Source organism: Alosa pseudoharengus, unplaced genomic scaffold (assembly GCF_046254945.1).
Source record: "Alosa pseudoharengus isolate Yale_2024_CS ecotype anadromous, Long Island Sound unplaced genomic scaffold, YU_APseudo_1.1 YU_APseudo_1.1_scf_12, whole genome shotgun sequence".
NCBI lineage: Eukaryota > Metazoa > Chordata > Actinopteri > Clupeiformes > Clupeidae > Alosa > Alosa pseudoharengus.
Window position 1 is genome coordinate 32,960,995 of NW_027468587.1, and position 23,989 is coordinate 32,984,983.

At 49.5% G+C, this 23,989-nt stretch overlaps 1 protein-coding gene across 1 annotated transcript in view; it reads right to left on the reverse strand.

The window, feature by feature from the left end:
- vps13b (vacuolar protein sorting 13 homolog B) overlaps positions 1-23,989 on the reverse strand; it is a 330,552-nt gene that overhangs the window by 210,580 nt on the left and 95,983 nt on the right. Inside the window, exons 20-21 of the mRNA XM_076281294.1 lie at positions 22,984-23,118; positions 21,616-21,795 (exon numbers count right to left, since the gene is read on the reverse strand). Coding sequence (XP_076137409.1) covers positions 21,616-21,795; positions 22,984-23,118 — 315 coding nt within the window. The remainder of the gene's footprint in view (positions 1-21,615; positions 21,796-22,983; positions 23,119-23,989) is intronic.

The following is a 23,989-nucleotide window of genomic DNA, read 5'->3' on the forward strand; positions in this document are numbered from 1 at the left end:
CCATGCCCACATCAGACTTGCTAGCAGGCCACCCATCCAACCCCACACCCCCACCCGGGGCCACCGCCAACCGTCTACACCGTAACCCCCCCCAGGCCAACACAAGCAACCATCACCACTGCAAACACAGGCAGATGAAAGTGCCACTTCACCGAAAACACCAAAACAAGGCACCAATTTTGGACGTTTTAAAAGACTCATTAGATAATTATGGCGGGGGTTGTAATAAAGAATGAAAAAGTTTGAACGTTAAGAAGGGAAAACGGCCCAGAGGCCCGTCATTTACTGTAAACGCGGCGGGCCCTAATGGTGTTTTGACAAGCGTTTCGCCACGGCTGGGGCAGAGCGCGCGCACACACTTCAAACGCGCTCTTGTTAATTACTCGAGCGCATTTAGGGGCGAAGACCGCATGCAGCCTTATAGCAGTGCAGGCTTTCAAGCCCCAAATGGTGTTTATTAAGCAGCCTCTTCAAAACCCCCTAAAATTCTTGCTGTCCATAAAAGGGCGGCACTTTTTTAACGTGCGGTTCCTGCAGCGTTAGTCACTCTCCGCGTCCGTGGCGGAGAGCTTCGCAGAGCGCGCCACTGCCTCACCGCTTACCGATGCAGCCGAGAGGCCAACGCACATCAGTCACACTCACACAAGTACACACACAATCATATTCACATCCATACTCATTCCCATTCTGTACAATGGCAGGTGGTGGCCTAACTGCCACCCTTGAACTAGTGTCACATTATCCGTGTTATGAAGCATATCACATCATTAATGCTCACAAAAAAAGTCCTTGAATTGACCTCAACAAGTCAGAGTGCAACACATTGTGTGTGTGCAACACATTGTGTGTGTGTGCAAGGTTGCAAAGTAGCTTGGCTGCACATGTTCTCTTGGGCTTCCTGAGCCCACAAAAGGCATTTGGAGGAGGCGGCGTGTGCAGCTGTGCACCGGGAGATGCACAGTAGATAGCAGAAGCTGTAAAATCCCCCTGTCTAACAGCATGTCCTCTGAATCACTGCTCACAGCAGAGAGGAGGGGGGAGGACAGAGAGACAAGAGAGGGAGAGGGAGAGGGAGAGAGAGAGAGAGAGGGAGAAAAGAAAGAGAGAGAGAGGGAGAAAGAGAGGGAGAGACAGGGGGAGAAGGAGAGGGCAAGAGAGACGAGAAGCAGGACCAGACGAGTGAGATGAAAGCATCCAAGAAGAGGAAGAGGAGGAGGAGGAGGAGGAGGAGGGAGCAAATGAAGGAGGAGGGGGGGGGCTCTAGGAGTGGTGATTAAAACTATGTGCTGAGGAGCCCTGACGGTTGAGGGCTGTAAAAGCTGCGTTCAGTCAGAGAGGTTTATGGCACATCTGATCCAGGACCACCCGACTCCACCGCTGTCGCTGATCTTCCACCGCCAGAGCCATCAATCCAGCTGATCTGGGTTCAGCCAGGGGGGGGGCCGCAGCGAACCACACGTCACATGCCTGAGCCCTGTCCAAAGCCGCCAACGAGCTGAGTTGCACTTCTTTAATGAAGACAACGAAGATTCATGGAAGTGAGTCAGGGAACTGAGAGAAGAGAGGAGAGGGTGTGGTGTGGGGGGTTCTAATTAGACCCTGATCTGGGTTTCCTCACCCTCTCCTCCCCTCCTGAGGGATGAGTCCACTGCAGAGTGCCACAGCTGGCGGTGCGGTACACTTGTGACGCTCGTGAGGGGAGGCGGCTGGAGTGCCTGACGTCACCGCCGACGATGACCTGCTGACAAACAGGGACTGTGGTGATCCCACGCCGCGCGCGCCAGCATTGCTGGTGACATATGTCACACACTGTGCACAGACAGCACAAACGTGTCATCACATAAGCGCGTGCACACACACACACACACACACACACACACACACACACACACACACACACACACACACACACACACACACACACACACACACACACACACACACACACACACACACACACACACACACACACACACACACACACACACACTCATGCGCACTTCCGAGTTATAGCACCCTCCCTGCTCGCCTCTGCTTTGAAAGACACCGGTGGCTTCTTCAAAGGCTCACTGATGACTCATGGTTCGTGGGGCCTGTTGACATCCTCAAGCCCAACTGGCTTCTGTTATGGGCTCTCTGCCTCATCCTCTGCTCACTCACACCACAGGAGTAAATGCAGACCAGTGCCAACTCCAGGCCTCTAATTAGGCGGATTGTTTTCAATTTTCCACACTGTTGCTGCAGACCACGGTTCCGTTGCTGCTGGTTTCTGACTGCTTGACACAGACACAAACACAAAAACAAGCGCACGGCATAACACACACAGATCCACAGAAACACACACACACACACACACACACACACACACAAGGACTGGTCTTAACTTCAAAGTAGAATGCAGGACTGGAGGCCCTAATAGAACCTGAAGTCTGACTAGATTATATCAGACAATCATTCATCTGAGAGTATTTTTGGTCTATTATTAAACAGAGTATCTGTCTAGGCCTCTTAAATATGATGTTTTTTACATAGCACATAGCACTGGCCAGGATGTTGCTGTTGAGTGGAGCAAAGACACCTGTGGGGACCAGGGACATGGTCACTGGTAAACCACCTACCAGCAGGAGGCGACACCGAGCGTGTGGGAGCCTGTCTGTCATGAACCCTAATGACCTCCATCAGCAGGCAGCTGAGCCCCCAGACCAAAGCACAGAGCTGACTCAACACCCCGCTTTATGGCATGACGCACCAGATCAGCTCCTCTTGCTCTCCCACACACCAAACCGTCTCCTTACATTTACTCCAACCACTGCACTCTCTCATCAGAGAGGAGCTTAGATGCATTCTTCACACTCTTTCTAATCAAACAAGCCTCACATGCTTTGACCATCACAAGGCCACCAAAACATCAGTCTCACTGTTCCTACTCAAAGGTCAACACCTTTGACCTACTCCACAAAAGAACTCTCTTTTATGCACAAAGTCTCTTTCTCTGACACTGTCTAGTCTTCCTGTCAGGGTTTAATGTCACGATACTGATCTGTAGACTATACTGAGCGTGTGTGTGTGTGTGTGTGTGTGTGAGCGTCTATACTGACCTTTTTCTTTTTATTCTTTATACTGTATGTTAAGTGAGTGTTGTACTTTTGAGAGCAAAGATTAACCAGAGTCAAATGTATTGTTTGTTTACACAAACTTGGCCAATAAAGCTGATTCTGATTCTGATATCCCTCCATTAACTAATGTGGTAGTGCAGGCCAGGACAGGCTGATGGAGAGGTAGAGTGGACAGTAGAGGGGGGTAGAAAGGTGCAACAGTGGAGGTAATCCCATCATGTGGTGGCAGGGACAGCACCCCCACCCCAATCCTCACGTCTGCCTCTTATCACATGTAGTGTGTGTGTGTGTGTGTGTGGGGGGGGGGGGGGTGTCGGGGGTCACGGCCGGTGGGGTGTGGAGGTCACTGGGTCACAAGGATCACATCACATCACATCACCAGCGTTCACATCAGCCTGACATTAATGCCCACTTGTATGGCAATATGGAGTAGTGGATTAGTGTAAATAGAGACAATCACACACACACACACACACACACACACACACAAAATGCCTTGCTTTTTACCAATATCATTACCTTTCAAACATTATAGAGGGTCATTATTCTAAGGCCATAAAAGGACACTCATATACACTCTCACACACACACACACACACACACACACACACACACACACACACACACACACACACACACACACACACACACACACACACACACACACACACACACACACACACACACACACACACACACACACACACACACACACACACACACAATCCCCTGGACGTGTGAAACGTGTGTGAGTGTGAGTTGGGCGGCTTAGCGCGACACCTTCTCAGGGTGGTCACACATGGCTGCGTCTGATGGAGCCCGCTGAGCGCTGAAGCCCCACAACACACTCAGGGGGAGCCAGTGATCTTATGATCCGCTCAGCCAGGGGGACCTCTGGGCCTCAGCCACGGCCACAACCCACTGCACAGGCCCTGGACATAGACGTGGATGACGACTGGGAGAAAACATGGAATTTTCTCCCCTCCAAAAACACCCAAGCAGTATTTCAATATTTCATGTTGTATATTTTAAAATATTTCATGTTTTAAGAGGCAAACAGCATGCTTTTTGAAGCAAAAAAAGAAAGAAAAGTGTCTGGACATTAGCCCATTTCCTGGATGACTCTGCTGTCCAGAGTGTGTGTGGTGTGGGGCCCATAGAGGGCCTGTGCAGCAGGAGCAGGAGCAGGAGCAGGTCTGCATGGGCTTGTTTATGGAGCGTCTCAGGCACGACAGGCTGGTTGGAGGAGCTGGGACATGACACCACATAGAGAGATACACAGATAGATTGGAGAGAAAGGGTGTGTGTGTGTGTGTGTGTGTGTGAGAGAGAGAGGGAGAACTTGGAGAGATAACAGTGGATTTAGTGTTTGCACCTGGAGTGAAATGCCTCCACCAAACCTGCCACTGACACTTTAAAAAAAGTGCAGACCCTTCCTCTGTCAATCACAATCCTCCCTTCCTTGCTTCCCCTTATCTCCTCTTACATCCCCCTCTTCTCCACCCCCCCCCCCTCTCTCTCCTTAATCCCTCACTTGCTCTCTCTCTCACCCCTCCATCCTATATCACCTATTTCACCCAATCTCCTGCATGTGAACTTCATTGCTTCATTTTAAGGGAACTATTTTTAGCAAACATTTAGCTCCATGTCTGAGCATTGGGGGAGAGGGCAAAAAAGGAGAGTGAGAAAGTGTGTATGTGTGTGTCCATGAGGAATTGTGCGTGAATGCTATTATGTGTGTGTATGTGTGTGTGTGTGTGTGTAGTCTGCAATAAATGGGGGACAAAGAGAGACTGATGGAGTCCAGGGGGATTGATTGCTGTAATGATGCTTAACCACTTCCCAGGCCAAGAGCAGAGCAGATGCAGCTCAAACACACACACATACAGATTTTCAGAGCTTCTCATACACACACACACACACAGTCCCCTGTCTGGCTAGGTAGCGCTCCATTTTTTGAGGTCACCTGTGTTAACGCCAGCCGTCTGCAGAGCGCGGTGGCCCACCTGTGGCCGTTTAGCCCTCCGCCTCCGACAGCCCGGAGCAGGACCCCCCCACCCCCCCTCCCCTCCAGCTTTCATCTGGCCCTCAGTCACTAAACAAGGGGAAATTAGCTGCCAACTACTTACTCACAAAAACTACTTCTAATTTCAGGAGCCTCACACACTTTTTTTTGACAGTGAGGAATGTTCCCAGTCTCTCTTATCAAGTCCATCTTGACACCAGACCCCTATGGCCACTCACACACACACACACACAAGGTGTGAGAGGGGTAACAGTGCCCTTGGTATGTCAGAGGCTTTCCAGCGCATTCCAGAGAGCGTGCTTAATTGTGCTGTCAGGGCAAGCGAATGACAGTGCAGCCCCAAGGTGCAAGGCCCCCAGAGCAGGCCAGGGCCAAGTCCACCTAGTCTGCCCGGGGACGTCAGTTACACACAGTGTCCCACAGGCACAAGCAACACACAAGCAACACACAAGCACACACACACACACACACACACACACACACACACACACACACACACACACACACACACACACACACACACACACACACACACACACACACACACACACACACACACACACACACACACACACACACACACACACACACACACACACGCATGTCTACTTCTAAATACATGCCATGTCAAACATATTGCCACACAAATAAATGCACACACCCTCATTCTGATATGCAGACATACCATGACACAAGGACAACACTCCCACGCACTCACGCACACACACACACACGCACACAAACAGACGATACCTACATCCTTTAATCCCCTTGAGTGCAGCTTCACAGACGCACTCTCCTGTTTCACTGTCAGCTCCTCTGGCCCATAATGGCTGCTAGTGTCCAGATCTCATCTCGCCCTGGCCTCCTCCCTGATCCTGCCTGCAGATACCCTCACTGTGAAATGGCCCGACTACCAGCTCCACAACACACACACACACACACACACACACACACACACACACACACACACACACACACACACACACACACACACACACACACACACACACACACACACACACACACACACACACACACACACACACACACACACACACACACACACAAGGCAGGTCCTAAAAGCGAGCTACTCTACACCCCAGAGCTCAACAGCCCAGTCTAAAAATGGCCAACGGCATGCCAGGGTGCTAAATCAAAGAGTAGCGGCCATCACTAACCGTGCAATAAAGCAGGGAGATGCATTTAAGGACAACTGTGCATTTGTGTATTTGTGTGTGTGTGTGTGTGTGTCCACATGATGAAGGGATTGGATGGGAGTGGGGGTTCTGTCTGCACCTCCAGACGCACTCTGTCTCAGGTTACTGGAGAGACAAGGGTCCAGGGCAGCTCTGTTGCCCCAGAGGTTGTAACTCTGGGGGCCCCTCAGGGTGTGAGAGTTGTGGGGTGACGTGGGAGAGCATATGTGTGTGTGTGTGTGTGTGTGTGTGTGTGTGTAGAGGATGACTCTACTTAAAGAGAATTGCCCCCCAACACCACAACCACCTTCAAGGAGTGGCAACATTATCATTGCACTCCTTTAAAATTAGAGGCCCTACAGAGGAGATGAGTAGGAGGAGGAGGAGGACGAGATAGGAGCATCTGGGGTCAAGACTGGCCTCAACCAGGGAGCAGAGAAAGATTGATAAGCACCGCTAATAAATCACCAACACTTTTGAGCTATCTCTCTCTCCACACACACACACACACACACACACACACACACACACACACACACACACACACACACACACACACACACACACACACACACACACACACACACACACACACACACACACACACACACACACACACACACACACACACACACACACACACACACACACACACACACACACACACACACACACACACACACACACACACACACACACACACACACACACACACACACACACACACACACATCTAATGGCAAACACTTCCAGAACATTTGGTTCCTCTTGAAGCCTGGGAGGGGTGTGTTATGTGTGTGGTAGCCTACTTAAAGAGCCTTCACTCAGCCGTAAGTCACACTGTAAGCTCTGTGCTGCTGCTCCCATGAATTCATCATGACGTGGAAGTGCTTTTATTTTCTGAGTGAGTGATTACATGCCATCTTGAGTGAGTGTGTGTCTGTGTGTGTGTGTGTGCGTGTGCATGTGAGTAAGTGTGTGTGTGTGTGTGTGTGTGTGTGCATGTGTTTGCCCTGCCCTTTAGCAATGATTAAAGCCAGTGGCTGGTCAGTGTGAGTGTGTGGGTTTAGCTGCGGTCCTTGGGGAGCAAGCTTGGCCACAGGTCAACGGCACAGTTCACAGGGCCGGGTGGGAGCTCTGCGCGCTAGTCGTTAGCGCTCCACGCTCCCATCGCCCTCGACCACAGACACGCCGTCGTAAATCCAGCCGTTGCTGTGCGCCCGGGCCCTTTTCATCCCCACCACAGCTATTTACTTCGGAGGACGACGGGGCACAGATCAGACAGCCAGGAGAGCACCAGCAGGCATCTGCCTGTACAACCCAACCGACACACAAACAGACAGATGATGACATCCGTCTGCATGCCTCTCTCGTTCTACACCTCCGCCTCTATCCATCTCTCTCTGTCTGTCTGTCTGTCTGTCTGTCTGTCTGTCCGGGTGCCCGTCTGAGTGTGGGTGGCACAGACTGACTCACGCGGCTGAGTGAGGCAGCGCTGGCACAGGACTGAGGACGGGGCCTGGTGGTGTGGGGGCGTGGGGGCTAGGCTGGGTTCTGGGCCTAATTAAGGCATCTGTGCGCTGGCAGGGCTGTGTGTGTGTGTGTGTGTGTGTGTGTGTGTGGGGGGGGTGGGCTGAGGGCCTAAATCACTACCTGCTGTTACGCATCCAGGTGCACAGCCAGACCACTTATACTGATGCTACTGGCTTCCACACAGACAGAACAAAGCTCCCTCTGAAGAGCAGATAACCATGTTACCTAGAGGCTACTACTGCACTATATCCATTTACCAAACACACACCCTTGAAATAGTACACTACAAAGTACTACAACCAAACTGTACTAAATAAAGCATAACACCATAGGAAGAATGTAGAGCTCTGTATTAAATGGCAGGTCCTGGCATCTCTTCAAGCCATTACAAGCCCTCACCAGATCCAAACCCAGCCTCCATAACGGTCATCTAATCCCTGTAGAAAGTGGCCATGCCACTCACATTGACGAGGATATTTAATATGTGCGAGCGAACAGTGAGGAAACCCAATGACAGCGTCCCACTGGCCCCTCTCCACCCCTCGCACGTTCTGGGTCAGGAGTAAAAATACACAGACAAGACCGCTCTTTGTTATGATTAGCTCATACACACAGGAAAACATACACACCGAGCAAATAGAGAGAGAGAGAGAGAGAGAGAGAGAGAGAGGGGGAATATATATGAGGAGTGTGGTAGGAATGCAGGGAGCGATGAATGGCGCTTAGAGAAACCCGCTGACGCGATGGAAGGCTGACGTAAGTCGCCGGCTGGCCAGCAGGTGGAAAAAAAAGCGAGAGCGGGAGTGAAGGGCGAAAGAAGAGCGTGAAATCACGGAGCGGGCGAGCGCCAAGTCCGCCGTTTGCGTCTGTGGGTGGATGTTAGCCGCCGTCAGTCAAAGCAGGGGCTTCGCCGAGGTCAGCGCGATGACGGCTGTGTACGGCACGTCATGCATCCGACAGCGACCGCCTCGCTCGTCCATTAACATCAGAGCCTCCACTCAGGGTATGGAGGCCTGAGGCCTGTGTGAGTCCAAAAGCTGCTTCAGCCAGGGCTGCTATGAAACCAAGTGCTTTCCCTCCACTTGGACGCTTTCTAATATGCTTTGTAATATGAACCAAAAAAGCAGGGAGATGATCAAGCCCCCAGCATGAGGGCAGCGTCTGTGCACTTTGTCTTGGAGCGGCTTGCAGTGCATGACAAAGCCTCCACACCCCACCCCCCCCCCCACCCCCAGCACCAGTGGAACTATGGCCCCTGAGTGCACAATTTGGGAGAGGAGCCCATTCATTTCTCCTGAGCGCACCAGACATCCATCACTGTTTAATCATACACAGTGCACAGGCGCTCTTAAATATCAGCCCACGCAGCCAAACGCTCCCACTCCCACACGGAGCGAGTAAATGTTTATCAGCTTGACCGGTGGAATGATGGCCGAGCGACGCGCAGGCCAAGGACACCCGCCGCATTCGCAAGAGTGGGAGGAGAGCCTGGAGCCACTCGTGCAGAAACACCTACTGAAGAGGACCGGGCTTTGCATTTTGTGTTTGTTTCGTTCAATTTTCTACTCAAACACACTTCCCGTACACACTGCCGGGAGACGCCACGGCAACTGATCGGCCTATAAATACTTTTAATACTTTCAGCATTCCTCCTGTGCATGTGACGATGTGCCAGACTGTTTTGCCAGAGACACACAGGCCCGAAGGCGGTCTCGCAAAGACATAAGAAAGGAAATCTTGTTTGCTGCTAATGTATCGCAGAGACTCTCCCAGGCAAAGGCCCTGTTGACGACTCCAAATCACTAAAAAGAGGCAGTCGAGGGGTGGGGGGGTGGGGGGGGGTGGGGGCTGTAGTTTCAACAGAGCCGTCTTCAAATGAGCAGTGACAGGCCGGAGAGCGACGTGGAGCCAAAGAAACGAGGAGGTCGAGCGACGTGCGGGAGAAAGACGACACAGGAAGCCCCGTCTCTGACTAATCACGAGCGCTCCGTGACTCGCACGGAAGCACAGTAGCCACGGCGACGACTACGTGCGAGACAGCGCCGAGGGGGCCCACATGCTTCCAATATCTCCGAGCTGCAAAAGCAGAGCTCGCGCTCCTCAATCCCTGATCTGATAGTGTTTGTGATTTGATTTAATGTCAGGGGAAGGGGAGGGGTGGATTAAGCTGCCAATCACTCTGGCAAGCTTCCCCTTCCCGTTGGTTTGCTGGTGACTGTCTCTGTGGTTGAGAGGCAGAGACAGTAAAGTGTGTGTGGAACTGGGACTCATAAGATGAGTGATGCTCCACGTGGTGAAAATGAGTAGGTGGTGGTAACAGAGGGAAAGGGGGAGAGGGGGAGATGGCTGGGGGGGGGGGGGGGGGGGGGGTAGTTTCCAAGGGAGGACAAATTCCCAGCCCAGGAGCTTGTATGTGTTCCTCTGGAGAGTAAATGTGTTTAGACAGCAAAAGAGACCTCAGCTCTGTCAATCTGTTACTGACACAAATGGGAATGGTTTAGGAGAAGAGTAGAGAGATGAGGCTCTCCAAACTGTGCTGAGGGCTGACCAGGAGCAGCCAGCTGCAGAAGAGAAGGCCCACAGCACCATTAGCATTCGTCTGGCAAACAGCTTACAGCACAAGGGGCCACCACAATATCTTTTAATGTTTAGAAGTAAATGAAGAACACGGTTAGACATTTCCCTCTGTGCTGTTTGGCACATTATCCATTTTCCCGCTCTTTTCCTTCTCTCCTTCTCTCTTCTCCGTTCTCTACCTCCCTCTCCCTTTTCCTCCCTTTCTGTCCTTCCCCCTCGGACTGCAGAATTCCACGGTGGTGCGGTGTCACATTCCATCTCAGTGAATCGAAAGCCCCTCCGGTTCCTACTGGCTGATTCTATTAATTACGGGCTTTTTAACTTCAGCTGGAGCTGTGAGAAATCTCTCCTCCTCTCTCCCGTCCCACTGACGCGGCGTAATTAGATTAATTAATTACAGCTTAAGCGGCTGTTCCGAGATTAATGCTCCACCAGTGTCAAAGGATTTCCACAAAACACTTTCTTTTCTGTCCACCCTCGAGCTTCCACCCATCGATCCGCTGCATATAAAACCCCAGCCCAACCCTGAGTTTTTTGTGGGGACGTGTCAGGCGCAAACGACTTTTAATCTCTCACACTCTTTGATGGGAGTGTTGGGGAGGGGGGGGGGGATTAAGGTCCGCACGTCGCAGAGTGGGGAGCGGCCGTCCAGGGGCCCGCCTCAGAGAACTCTGGGAAAGTGGGTTGCTGATGGCGGGAGGGAAAGCTAATGAGCTCCCCTTCTCTCCCACAGTCATCTCATGTTTTGATGTCTTCGTTCACCCAGGGAGACACCAATTTGTTCCGCTACCGGCACAGAACACTACCTGCTGCGCTGGCCCGGGCGCATCTTAACTCGGGTTATCACCGCTGATGAATCAGTAACTGGGCGCGGTAAGGAGAGCCCAGAGGGGAGGCCGCGGGGGCTTGATCAGGGATGGAACAGAAGTAATGAAACCTGGGGGTAATGAGGAGGATCATAAAGCAGTACACGGAAGGGGCATTCCCGGGACATTCCACTCCACTTTTCCTAAAGCTTTCTGCCTGACCTAATGTACTTCAGCCAGAGAAAAAAAAACACCATAAAATGTGCTGTGCCATTCCTATTCATGAACCATACGCACAAAAAAAGTCCTTAAAATGTACTTAAACTCGACTTAAAATCATTTAAAAAGCCATTCTCATTCAGTTGCACAGTGACGAGTATAATGTCTGTGTAATCACACATTTGAGTCATGTTTGTCTCTATTTCTTAGTGCAAATATAATTTATAACCTGTTTATTACTTCCCTGCCTAGAGCTCTGTGAACTAGCTGAAGCACCCGCTGGAATGGTTTACCTCGTTAATAAACAATCCTGTGTGATTAATGGCTTCCCTTCACCTCACTTCATAACCTAGTTTCTCCAACAGGGTAGAACACATCAAGATGCCGACAAAGTGAGAGAGAAAAAGAGAGAGGGAGAGGGAGAGGGAGAGGGAGAGAGAGAGAGAGACAGATGAGTGGCGTGAAACAGGGCAGCGTGGTGATTGGTGGCGTTATCTCAGTGGATGTCCGCTCTAATGCTCGGCAATAAAAGTGATTAAGCTCAGTGATTAAGCCATCCAAGGGAGCCAATTGTTTTGATTGTGTTATGGCATTTGATCTGACTGTCTGGAATGTGGCAACCTTTGATCCAAGGACAACATTCAATTAGATAAGGTTAACAAAATTGACCTCTTTTAGCTACTTAGCCCGCTTTGGATAAAGTGTAAACAGTCTTTAAGCTACATGGAAGGCCTGGATTACCAAGGTACACTTCAGTGACCAAGTCAGCATGGATGTTCCCAAGAACCACTGCAGGACTTAAAAGTGAATAAAAGTGAGAGACAGAGACAGAAAGAGAGAGGGAGGGAGGGAGGGAGAGAGAGAGAGAGAGAGAGAGAGAGAGAAAGAAAGAGAAATGAAACACAGCTTTCAATGCCCCCCTCGCCTTCCACTTTAAAAGATTCCAGAGCTGCGAGGGCTCTTCTCTGCCGCCGCAGCAGCAGTGTGGCTAAAAAAGAGAAATAGCAGAACCAGCTGGCGAGGAGCTGGACCGGGGCGGGCGGGAGAACGTAATGCCTCTCACAAAGGACTTTCATTTATAATTACTCACTCTAATGACCCTGCAGGCAGGGAGCACTTGAAAAACTCCGCTGGACCTCTCGAGTGGACCCGTGGAAAGGCATTCGGCGCAAGTGTCTCCTCTGACAAACACTGAAAATGAATTGCACCTTGGTGGAAAATGAATCCCGGTGCCCTGGGAATTGCATTACGCCCAGTAGCTGACAAGCAAGATCAAAATTTTCCAGCTGCGCGGTAGCCAAAGGGTATGGCCCCCTTTACAATGAGAGAGGGAGAGAAGAAGGACTTCATTTTCCCATGATTTTAACAGGCCAGTGGAAGACTGAGGGTTGTGTGTGTGTGTGTGTGTGTGTGTGTGTGTGTGTGTGTGTGTGTGTGTGTGTGTGTGTAGGGGGATGCCTAAAACTAAGAGGGAGATGACCACACTTGGCATGGCTTATTCATCACTGAGTGATGGCTCCATAGCACAAACACAACCTCTCTTCTCTCTTACTTACAGTACACACACACACACACTAGACATTAAGAGATGAAGAACTGACTCCTGTATTATGTCTGTCTCTATGTCAGTTCTCAGTTTATTCACTGCAAACCAGAAGCACTTCAATGAACATTAACTCTAAATTATAGAATTAAAGAAATTGCAACCTTTATTATTCTAAGACACTATGCACCATTATCCGATAATTAATGCACACGTCTTCCTCTATACTTCAATTGACACAGTCACTGGATGACTTGATAGGGGTTTGTGAATATAGTTGTCTAAACATCCACATTATAATTCTGCATGCACAGAGTCCCATGAGCAGGGGCAACCCGAGCCAAAGAAACTTCATCCTGTAACAGGTTTAATTGCTGCCAACAGAATGACGGAGTGGAGAGAGAAAAAAGAGCAACGGTTTCCACAGGCCAGCCGCAATTATCTCAGGCACTGCTTGCCTCCTCTCTCTCTCTCTCTGTCTCTCTGTCTCTCTCTCTCTCTCTCTCTCTCTCTCTCTCTCTCTCTCTCTCTCTCTCTCTCTCTCTCTCTCTCTCTCTCTCTCTCTCTCTCTCTCTCTCTCTCTCTCTCTCTCTCCCTCTCCCTCTCCCTCTCTCTCTCTCTCTCTCTCTCTCTCTCTCTCTCTCTCTCTCTCTCTCTCTCCCTCCCTCCCTCCCTCCCTCTCTCTCTCTCTCCCTCTCTCCCTCTCTCTCTCTCCCTCTCATCCCTTGTGATGAGAAGCGGCAGTGACCCGGAGTGACCCCTGTTCACACTCGCGGGCTTCCCGAGCGGGCCTGCTCCTGATAGCGACCGACATTTATCTCCACAGCGCTGTGAGCGTGACCACCTGCCCCTCCCCACGGCATGTCCACCCACACTGGGACCCGGGAGGTGAGATCAGCCTGGCTTCCCCACACTCCCTGGCTGCTTTAAGCACTGTGAGAGTGTTTTAAGTAGTCCAACAAGTTCACACTTCGCCGACTCGAGTAATGGGCCGTCGTTTGGGCGCCTTTTTACCCCTTACGCTCCCCCCCCCCTGCGCCGAATCAATTGCCCTGACGTGCTTAATGTTGCTCTACACGGCCGATGGCATCTCGGGGCGCGATGAGCCATTTCCTTCCATTTATTTCAATCAAGGACGGAGGGGAATATCACCGAGGGGAGGGCTCACTGGGAGAGCCTCTGTGCATATTTCCGATGAGGAGTTGGTAATACTTTTAACAGAGGAGCTCCCTTCTGCAATGACTGAGGGAGGAAAAGTACTAATGAGTGCAACTGTAAACCAAGACTGTGGTGTAGACTTAAAGCCCTCATTACATTACATTACAAAATGGATAATTAGGACGCATACTTAGAATGCAATCTGTGAAGAAAGACAGAAATATGCAACTCTGCGCGCAATTTAAGTAAACTGACCTTTACGGCAAATAGCTCCTCCAATAGTAGCTGTATACAAATGAGGCTTATTTAGCTCCAAATTCTAAGGAAGAGTGAAGCACTCAGAGGTGAAAAGGTTTCCCTGTAACAGAGTGAGTGTTTACTCTCCAGCCCATGCTAACTCCCCTAGCCCCTGAGGCTGGGTAAGCAGAGTGGGGCAAAGTGTAACCTACTTAAGAGCCACATGGCTACAGTATGGAGCTGACGAGAAGCCCAGAGTGGCCCCGCGAGGTCAGCCGCACACGCCGATGTTTACATAGCTGCAGGAAGGGCCAACAGCGGTGGGTCCTTTGGGGCGAGAAGCGAACTGTCATGTTGGGAAATGGCGCGTCGGTCTCCATTACTTCCCTCCCGGTGAGCACGGCTTATTTGGAAAGCAGCGGCGGCTTGAGCCGAGCGCATCAAAACAGCAGCCCGGCCCAGACAACAGCCCTGCGGCGACGAGAGCCAGCCAAACGGGAATAAATGCTCTGCACTTGTGGCTCTGGGTGATGAAGGTCCACAACAGGTTTAGGCAGGCACAGGTAACCAAGCCATGCCAGAAGGGTGCCTGAACAGGAAGTCAACAAAAGCCTAACAACGCTGAGGCTGATGGAATTGGCATGGGGCTGGATGGCCACCAGAATATCACTCCTGTACTTCATGTCTGTCAGAGACGGAGCTCGTGTTTACATGCAGCCGCCTCGGTGATGGAGCAGGAGCTGCCAGAGGCCTGCGAGATGTTCAGACAGGGAGTTCTGCCAGGGGAACCCCCAAACTCACGCCCAGTTGCAGGGGTCCCTGCACACCCATATGGAGATCCGATTTCAGATGGAGGAGAGCAGACCAAAGGCCGACTGAGGGAAGGGGGGGGGGTTGAGGATCTTGAGTGGGATGGAGAGAGGTCTCAAGGGCACCAGCCGTCAGGGCCCTTGATCAAAGCCCAGCTTGGTCCCCAGTCCACCTGCTTCCATTACTCTGCTCTGCGTGTCGGTGGGGTGAGGTCTTGTTGGAGTCCACCTGGCTCGTGCTTCCATATGCACTCTCACTCACACACTCACACCCACACACACACACACACACACACAGACACACACACACACACACACACAGATGAACATTCATATCCACATCCCATTTTTCAACGCCCTCTCTCTCTCTCTCTCTATCTCAAAAGGACACACACTTCTCACTGACCCCAACTCCTCTAAATGCATATGTAACTTAACTTGATACAAATTCTTACTTCATACAAGTTCATTCAGACTTTTTTTGCCACCACCGCCACAATATCCAAAAATACATTTAGATGTATATGAGGAACTCGAATACACTTTTTTTTTTTTTCAGTTACAAGTATCAACACATATATAAATGACAAAACAGGCATATATCCAAATATACACAGACACACACAGACACACAGACACACACACACACACACACACACACACACACACACACACACACACACACACACACACACACACACACACACACACACACACACACACACACACACACACACACACACACACACACACACACACACACACACACACACACACACACGAGAATCCAGGACCACAAAGACTGGCGCACTTGCTACACTACAGCGACGCATCATTCACGTTCAGGAAAAAGCCGTTTCTTTTGTTTACGCAGATTAGCCGAAGATGGCTGAGGTCCTCTAATCCGTCCGTCACGCATGACTGCGTAAACGTGGTGTCAGACCTCACAAAGGGGCCTCCTGTTCTCCGGCACTCATCTCAAAATCATCCGCCACTCTCCAAAGGTGTCAGTTCAGGTGCATGACGTCTCTCCCGAAAGCTTTAATTAAACTGTCACGTCTGTAGGAAGTGCAAATAAGATGCCGCTCGCCAAAAAACACCCAGCCTCACTGCAGCTGCTGGGGTGGCGGGCGTGTAAACACCAACCTTTGAAACATTCTGTTCCCGTCTGTCTAAAGTTCGGCCAATAATGTACGACGAAAAAAAGAGAAAAAAAAAAAGATTTCAAATCAATTAGGGGGGTAAATATGTTTAGTATTACTGCACTCGGCAGTTCTTTACTTCCTTGTTGCTTTCATAATCCCTCTCAATATGTTTAAATTAAGATTAAAGATGACTTTGTTCCTGTATTCCCACAGCTTGCCGGGTATGGTAAAGAGATCAAAACTGCATGCTTTATATGGAACATCCTTAACATTTGCTCCACTCTCCGTGCGTTTGATTAAATGTAACATTTCGAAATCCCCCAGTTCTGGGAGAGGCATAAATCATTGTCTCGCAGCTGCTGGCGTGCCTGGGGAGAACACATGCGCTCTCTTTCTTTCTCTCACTCTCTCACTCTCTCTCTCCTTCTTTCGCTTTCTCTGTTCTTATGATCATAAAGCCCACCCCAGGACGCCCCCCCCCCTCTACTCTACACCCCCCTCCCCCGCCCCCCTCCTCTGAGGATGGGGTGGGAGAACACCTGCAGACTTGTAACCCAGTTGAGTTGAGTTCACATGAGGAGGGGTGGGGGAGGGGGGGTGGTCGCAGCACTACAACACACAGCACACCCCCCCATCCCCAACTTGAATTTCTGCACGTCCCTTTGCAAAGCAATCCCCCCCCCCCTCCTCCAATCCCCACGACAGAGAGCTGAAGTACTCTGGGGGGTGCTCTGACCACACAAGCCACTGTTCCCAAAGTAAGAGTGGGCTTGTGTGACAGCATCGGAGCTGGGAGCAGGACCCTGGGATTGTGGCCTTGACCTACAGTAAGCCACCGGGTTCAGCTGCAGTCACATGAGCATCTACTTTATCATCACCACCCACCCACACACTCAAATACACACACTGAAACCCACTCACACACACACACACACACAAGAACAAACACACTCTCTCCCTAAACTCCTGCCCGTGTTGACTGTTTGTTTTCCGTGACATATTGGTTCTCATTACCCACTATGCTGGAGAGTGCGCATGCGCGCGCACGCACGCACGCACGCACACACAGAGTCAAGTTTCAGACTAAAAACTATAAAAGAACTAAAATATGTCCCTCAAAAAAATCTGCCAAAAAAAAAAAATAAATAAATAAATAAATAAATAATGAAGAAATGTAATGGGGAAAATAAAAATGGCTGGTGGCAGACCCCTCTGGATCGGCCATAGCTATTAGGAGAACTGATGTGAGACCAACACGTTGTAACGCAAAGGGTTAAACACTGAGTATGAAATTATTATATACAGCCTAGGGTCTATAAAAGCCACACTCTTCAAAGCCACATTGCTTGGTTCTTTTTGTGATAAATCCCACGCCTTTAATTGTGTCTAATTTATTAGTATGTTCCAACCTCAGCCTCATTAAATGAAAACATATTGGTCTGAGTCTACGGGAGTATTTTGTGAGTGCCGAACTCCCATTTTCTAAGTAAATTGGAATTTTGTTTTAATTCGCTGGTAAACAATTAGATGCAAAACATATGTAGATGGCCAAATTCAAAGCCAACCCATCTTCGTTAGAGGACTTTGTGGGAGAGAGATTAAGACGTGTTTAAAAAAAGAAAGAACACGAGTGCAAAAAAAAGAAACTAGATTAGACTGGGAATTATGTAGTCATTTCAAGGTGATTATAAACAGTAATAAGAATGTGGGCTGAGATTACGTCGACGAATTCGAGAGAAGAAAAAGAAGACAAAGAAATGTGCGGTCGGTCCGACGGCACGTCTGGCGCTGCTCGTTTCGACTCCATAACCAACAAGAGCCACGTCAGTTTCCCCGGCTTGTCAGAAACACTGGGAGACAATGCTATGCAGGAACGCGATCACAGGAGACTGTTTTCATAAATGTGCGTGACGCCATTTTCACATCAATAAACAATACTAGAAATATTCTTCGCTTCGGGGGAAAAAAATCGCCTTCTGGTGTACATTCTGTTGTCTAAACCTTGGCAACGATATGCAAAGCCTAAAAGCACAAAAAGTTTTATTTCGACACAAAAATGGCACATCTTGATAAAGCGGTCCGTTCACCGATTTTAGTGCTACAGATTTTTTATGCACAGCAGGGTGCTTAAGCTCTACTGCAATAGGGGAAGAAAAAAATCCTACTGAACTACATACCATGTTCACTGACTGACTCCCCTATTTTAACTTGTTTTAACGACTGCTCTCTTTTATAGGGTAAGATCAGGACTGAGACTCCAAGCAAGACAAATCCATCCCTTAAATGGCATTATACACAGTGGACCCGGGAGCTGTTTTAAAGATCGAAAATAAAGTCGAGAGAGAGAGAGAGAGATGGCTACGAGTCGCTGGGTAATGTCTCCAGTGTGTCTTTGGTGTCTGACAGCATTCAGCTCCCTCTTTCAATGGACGTCTAATGATCACATTCCTCTGGGATCAAAAAAAGGACTCTATTCGCTAAATAGAATCAACAGTGCCACATGGGACAAATAAAAATTCATTTGATCTGCGAGCCAAGCGCTTCCATGATTTAAAAATGTCACCATCGCAAACGTTGAACTTTCAGTAAAGCCCAAGGGAGAAGAGTTCATGACCATATAATATTGAAATCCACGTTTCATGTCCACAGTGGAGAAAAAAAAAGGTCAAATTTATCATGCAGTGCAGGGAGTAGAGTGAGTATGCGAGACTACAGAGCTGCTCTAATGGCTTTGGGAAGTACCTCCCAGACGACGCAAGGCCACTTTTCAAAAGTATGAGCTGCGATGTGATTGGGACAAAAATACCCAGAGACTTCTAACATCGCTGCGGGGACTGAATGAGTACTGAAAAGACAAATCTCGCTTCTAAGACGCATTGATTTGAGGTGTTATGTGACAAAGGGGGTTAACTGGTTGGCGAGCTCCCACATCACTCTCAGGTTAAACAGAAAAACAGACTAACACACATATATCCTCTCTGTGATCCCGCCCCCCACCCCCCCACACACACACAAAGAAAATGTGCTCCTACATGGTATGGAGGGGATCTTGTTACTTTACACTCTCCCCCCTGCATATTGACAGGTCTAATAGACATTAAAGGACGACTTGGCAGAAATACGGAGTGTGCTCACATGCACTCCACTCATGGGCTCGCATTCAATTTGCGCCCCAAAATGGTGACAGGAGAAAGACAGAGAAAGAACAAAACCAAAGAACGTCAGACGAGAGGGAAAGAGATGTAGAAGAGAAAGAACATAAAAAAGAAAGAAAGAAAGAAAGAAAGAGAGAAAGAGAGAAAGAAAGAGAGAAAGAAAGACATTTTAACAACTTTGGGAACAAAAGAAGTTACAGAGGCAAGGAAGGAGTTAGTGAGGCGAGAGCCGAAAAGAAATAAGAAAAAGAAAAGCAAAAAAAGAGAGAAAAAAAAGAGAGAAAGAATGTGGTAGTGTAGTGAAGGAGACAAAGAGAAAATGATGCAGTGAGAGAGATATAGAATAAGAAGAGAGAGAGTGAGAGACAGAAAGAGAGAGAGAGAGAGACTGAGGGTGTTGGAGAAGGGAGCTGAGACACACATCTGCAGCAGATACAGCCAGGGCTTCTGGGAACCATCCCTATCCGCCTCTCGTCCGCTGTCTCCTGTTTTCTGTTCGGATCAGGTTTTAATATTCCAAAGTATGTAGCGCATTTATGAGGCATTGCTTTGCTGAAATAATATGCTCCCTAAATCATAGTAATGGTCCTCTATGCACTTAGCAGAATTTACTGTGATACCTCCAGAACCAAAAAAAAAAAAAAAAAAAAAGTGCACCCCCATCTCCACACACGCTGGAGTGAAAGGGTCCCATGTCACTGTATACGGCGCTCTGTTTAAAGTCTGCCTGACGCAGGCCCTGGTAGCTGGATGACGGAGCAGAGCGGCGCTACAGCAGACACAGACAGGCAGGATGATGTATCTGCGCCGGGGGCTTCCCTCCGGATCCCCCTGCTTCTAACTCTGCGACTCAGATGTTTCCCCTTTTATGCGTGGAGCCTGTAAATAAAGTGTCACATTCGGGTGATGGACTGCGCACAGCCACGGTGGCGGGAGGAGAGAGGGAGCTGGAAGCTCAGAAGGGGTTTCCGACCGAGCAAATCCCCGCTTGTTTCATGTTGCTATCCCAGGATTCTCTCTGTGGGTCGCGGGGGGGGAGAGAGAGAGAGAGAGAGAGAGAGAGAGAGAGAGAGAAAGAGAGAGAGGTGGCTCGGCTCAACTCGGTCCGGCAAAGAGCTGCCGCGTCTGGCCGCTGACATGTTTAAGGCTTCCAGCGCGCCGTGATTCAGAGCCGGGCCCTCGGCGCGTCTCAGCGGCCTGCATTTAAAGTGATGTACAGTCGGCGCTTCAGCACCAGGCCCTGGCCGTGGTTCTCCGCGCCGAGGTATTGTCTTACACGCCGACGCTCCTGGCTTCCCCCAACGGCTTCTCCCCCTGTCTGCCCGATAGTTAGCCCAGCTGACGTGGAGCCCGGGACGGCTGCCGCAAAAACCACTGGGTCACAGGTGAAGGTTTCCAGGGATGCAGGATTTTTGGGATTTTTTCGGGGATTTTGTTTTTTTTTTCTCCTTTTTTTTTTTTTTTTTTTTTCGTGTGTTTGTGCTTGTGTGCGAGTCCGCAATAAATCTGCCTCAAACAGCTGCCTACACGCAGTGGGAATCTCCTGGTCAGGGAATCCAAGAGCGAGCGGCTGGAAAGTAGCAACGTTTGCCTCGCGACAGCATCCAAACAACGTCAAGTGTAACAGACACCGCTAGCATCTGCAGCCAGGGCTTGATGATTTGCATCCATTTTTGATAGTTTCTTGGTGCTCCTTCGCTTGTCGAATATGGGAAAAGCTCGTCTGGCATACGCGTCTAGCGGCACACAGGTGCCCAGGTGTGGGAACTAACGGAGGTGCCAGTCACCTTTGTCTGGTTGCCATCGAGAACATTTAACACCTCGGAGCCCAACCTGGAGCCCACCGCAGCAGACCTGGCCGGCTTATTCCCTGTCCCCAAACAGTGAGGGTGTGGGGTCAGAAGTTGACCAAGAGAACGCCAGAACACTAGTGTGTGATAGAGAAGGGGTGAGGGACAAGTGTGTGTGGGTGGGTGAGAAGGAAAGAAAGTGAGAGAGTGAGATGAAGTGAGAGAGAGAGAGAGAGAGAGAGAGAAAGAGTGTGTGTGTGTGTGTGTGTGTGTGTGTGTGTGTGGACAGGGGGCCTCCTCACCTGAGTTGCGGCAGTCGTCGCCCTGCTGTGGCACCTGGATGGAGAAGGCGAGCAGGTCGGGGGCGAGCAGTGACTCTGGCTTCCGCAGCTCGTTCAGCCAGCGGCTCTGGTGGAGCTCCTTGGTGTCAGATGGGCCTTGGATCAGCGGAACCAAACGTTCCTTCTGGCCCTCCGCGGAACCTGAGTCCATATCATGAAGGCATTAGAGAAGCATATTACTCTGGTAAACAACTAAATAAATGAGTTCACTTACAGACACAAGATAAAAAATGGCAATAAACTTCATTTTTATGTTGTTCTCATTGGTATTATTTTATGATGCAATCAATAAACAAAGATATCTGTTTTACAATAGCCTATGAAATTACGATGTGTCCTGAACTTACTGTGTCTATAACTGTAATTCATTAGTAGGTATAAAATGTGTGCTTGCGTCACATGCAGGATTAGTCACTGAAATAAGTCTGAGATATGGCTGTGTCAGAGACCCTGGACGGGCGTTACTCTTGTTGGGAATTCGCTAGTTTCTGGGAGAGCGCTACGAACCTCTAAAAAGTTCACTATGATAGACACGCGCATTAGATCATTCAGGCCTAATAGAATGCAACAATATCAGAGACACGCATGGATAAATGTTCATTTCGCTGTGAACGCAGTCCAACATTTGCAGCCAAGTCTTGCATTTTTTACAGCTATTTAACATAGCCATACAGCTGCTCGAATATATCTTGGCAATTAACATCCCCTGTAGCTCAATGTGAACCTAGCGCCTTCAAAAGCCATGTGTAGGCTAGCTCATGCTCAATAAATCAGAGAGTAATCTCTCTATTATTACATTCTAATTTAGACAGTAATTCCTGGCTAAATCTAATTTGTATGGGAGGAAACTGTGGGCTGAGGTGATTTCTGGCCAACAGTGTAGATTATGAGCACGCAATAAATACACACACATGTGCAGTCAGCGTTACGGAGAACACACACACACACACATGTACAGTACACTCTAATGGTTCATGGAAGAGAGAGAGAGAAAGCAAACGCAGGTCGCAGCCACAGGTTGGTGTAACGTGAAAGATGTGATCTAATGGAAAAGCAACATACTGTAGAATGCCACACCTGTCCTGCTCTCCCTGCAGAGCGAGAGACGAGACAAAATGCATGCTGCCTTTTTTCTCCCACCTCTCTCTCTCTCTCTCATCTTTTTTCGCCGCCTGCTTCTTTTCTGATGCACATAAACTGTGCGGGAGTGTGGAAACGGAGCGAGTGTGTGTAAAGGGAGGCGAGGGCTGGCGTGGGCAGCGGCGGCGGCCGAGAGACATATTCTCCCCCCACGGGCCGTTAAGTTTAACGGGGCACAGCTGCACACACCTAGGGTCCTGGCGCACACTTTGACGGCCCCCACGGTGCCTGAGGCGCAGCGCAGCGTCGCCCGGCGGCACAGCTTCAGCTCCACGCTCTGCACCGAGGCCTCCAGCACGGGCGCGCCACTCCACGGCTTCACACCTAGAAAAGGGCGAGAGAACAGAGGAACGCCATTAGAGAACCCAGGGAGAACCGTGTTATGTGCTGCCTGAGGCAGGAGGAACACACTGGGGGGGGGGGGGGGAGAAAACAGTTATCACAGTAATCACTATGTACACACAGACTTGTAATGTGTGTGAGTCTGCTGTCGTGTGTGTGCGTTCACTACAGTTCTCTTCTCAAGTTGTTGTCCATAAAATGTGGTCATTTTTTGTTTCCCCATCTGCTATTAAAACCTCCAAATATGTTCTTATGATGATGCACAAACACAGAGAGGAAGAATATACAATCTGTTTCCTCTAGTATATATTGCTGCCACTGCTTCAGGATTAGGGCAGGCGCACGATATCTAGTCCCAGTTGCCTTGTAAGCTCTCCGGCCAAAGTGTCCTCCCCCACAGGCCAGCCCTCGTATCGCAGTTTACCAATAAACAGCAATAGTACTCAGAGATTATTAGGACCCGTCCAGTTTTATTCCACAAACATATCGTTGTCGCAGATGTTAGAGGTGGAGTCAGCTACCAAGAGCTTCCATTTACTGCACCAAACGTCTTTATTTTATGTATGTCGTATCAAAGAAGCATGTGCTTTGCTGTATTAGCCTAGTGATGTCAGAAATGCTGCTGTGTAGGCTACTCTCATAAAACTGGATGGAGGTTGTAGACTAGCCTATATCAGCAAAAAAAAAAAAAAAATCACCAAAAACAACGTCAAAGCGCAAAAAACTAGTGTAGCACAGGCCGAGGAAACCCCATTCATTAAAAAAATACAATCACCAAAAACGATGACAAAGCGCAAATTCAGCCTTATGCAAGTTAGCTTTTTTGTTTGCGATTAAAATGCTGAAAACTAGG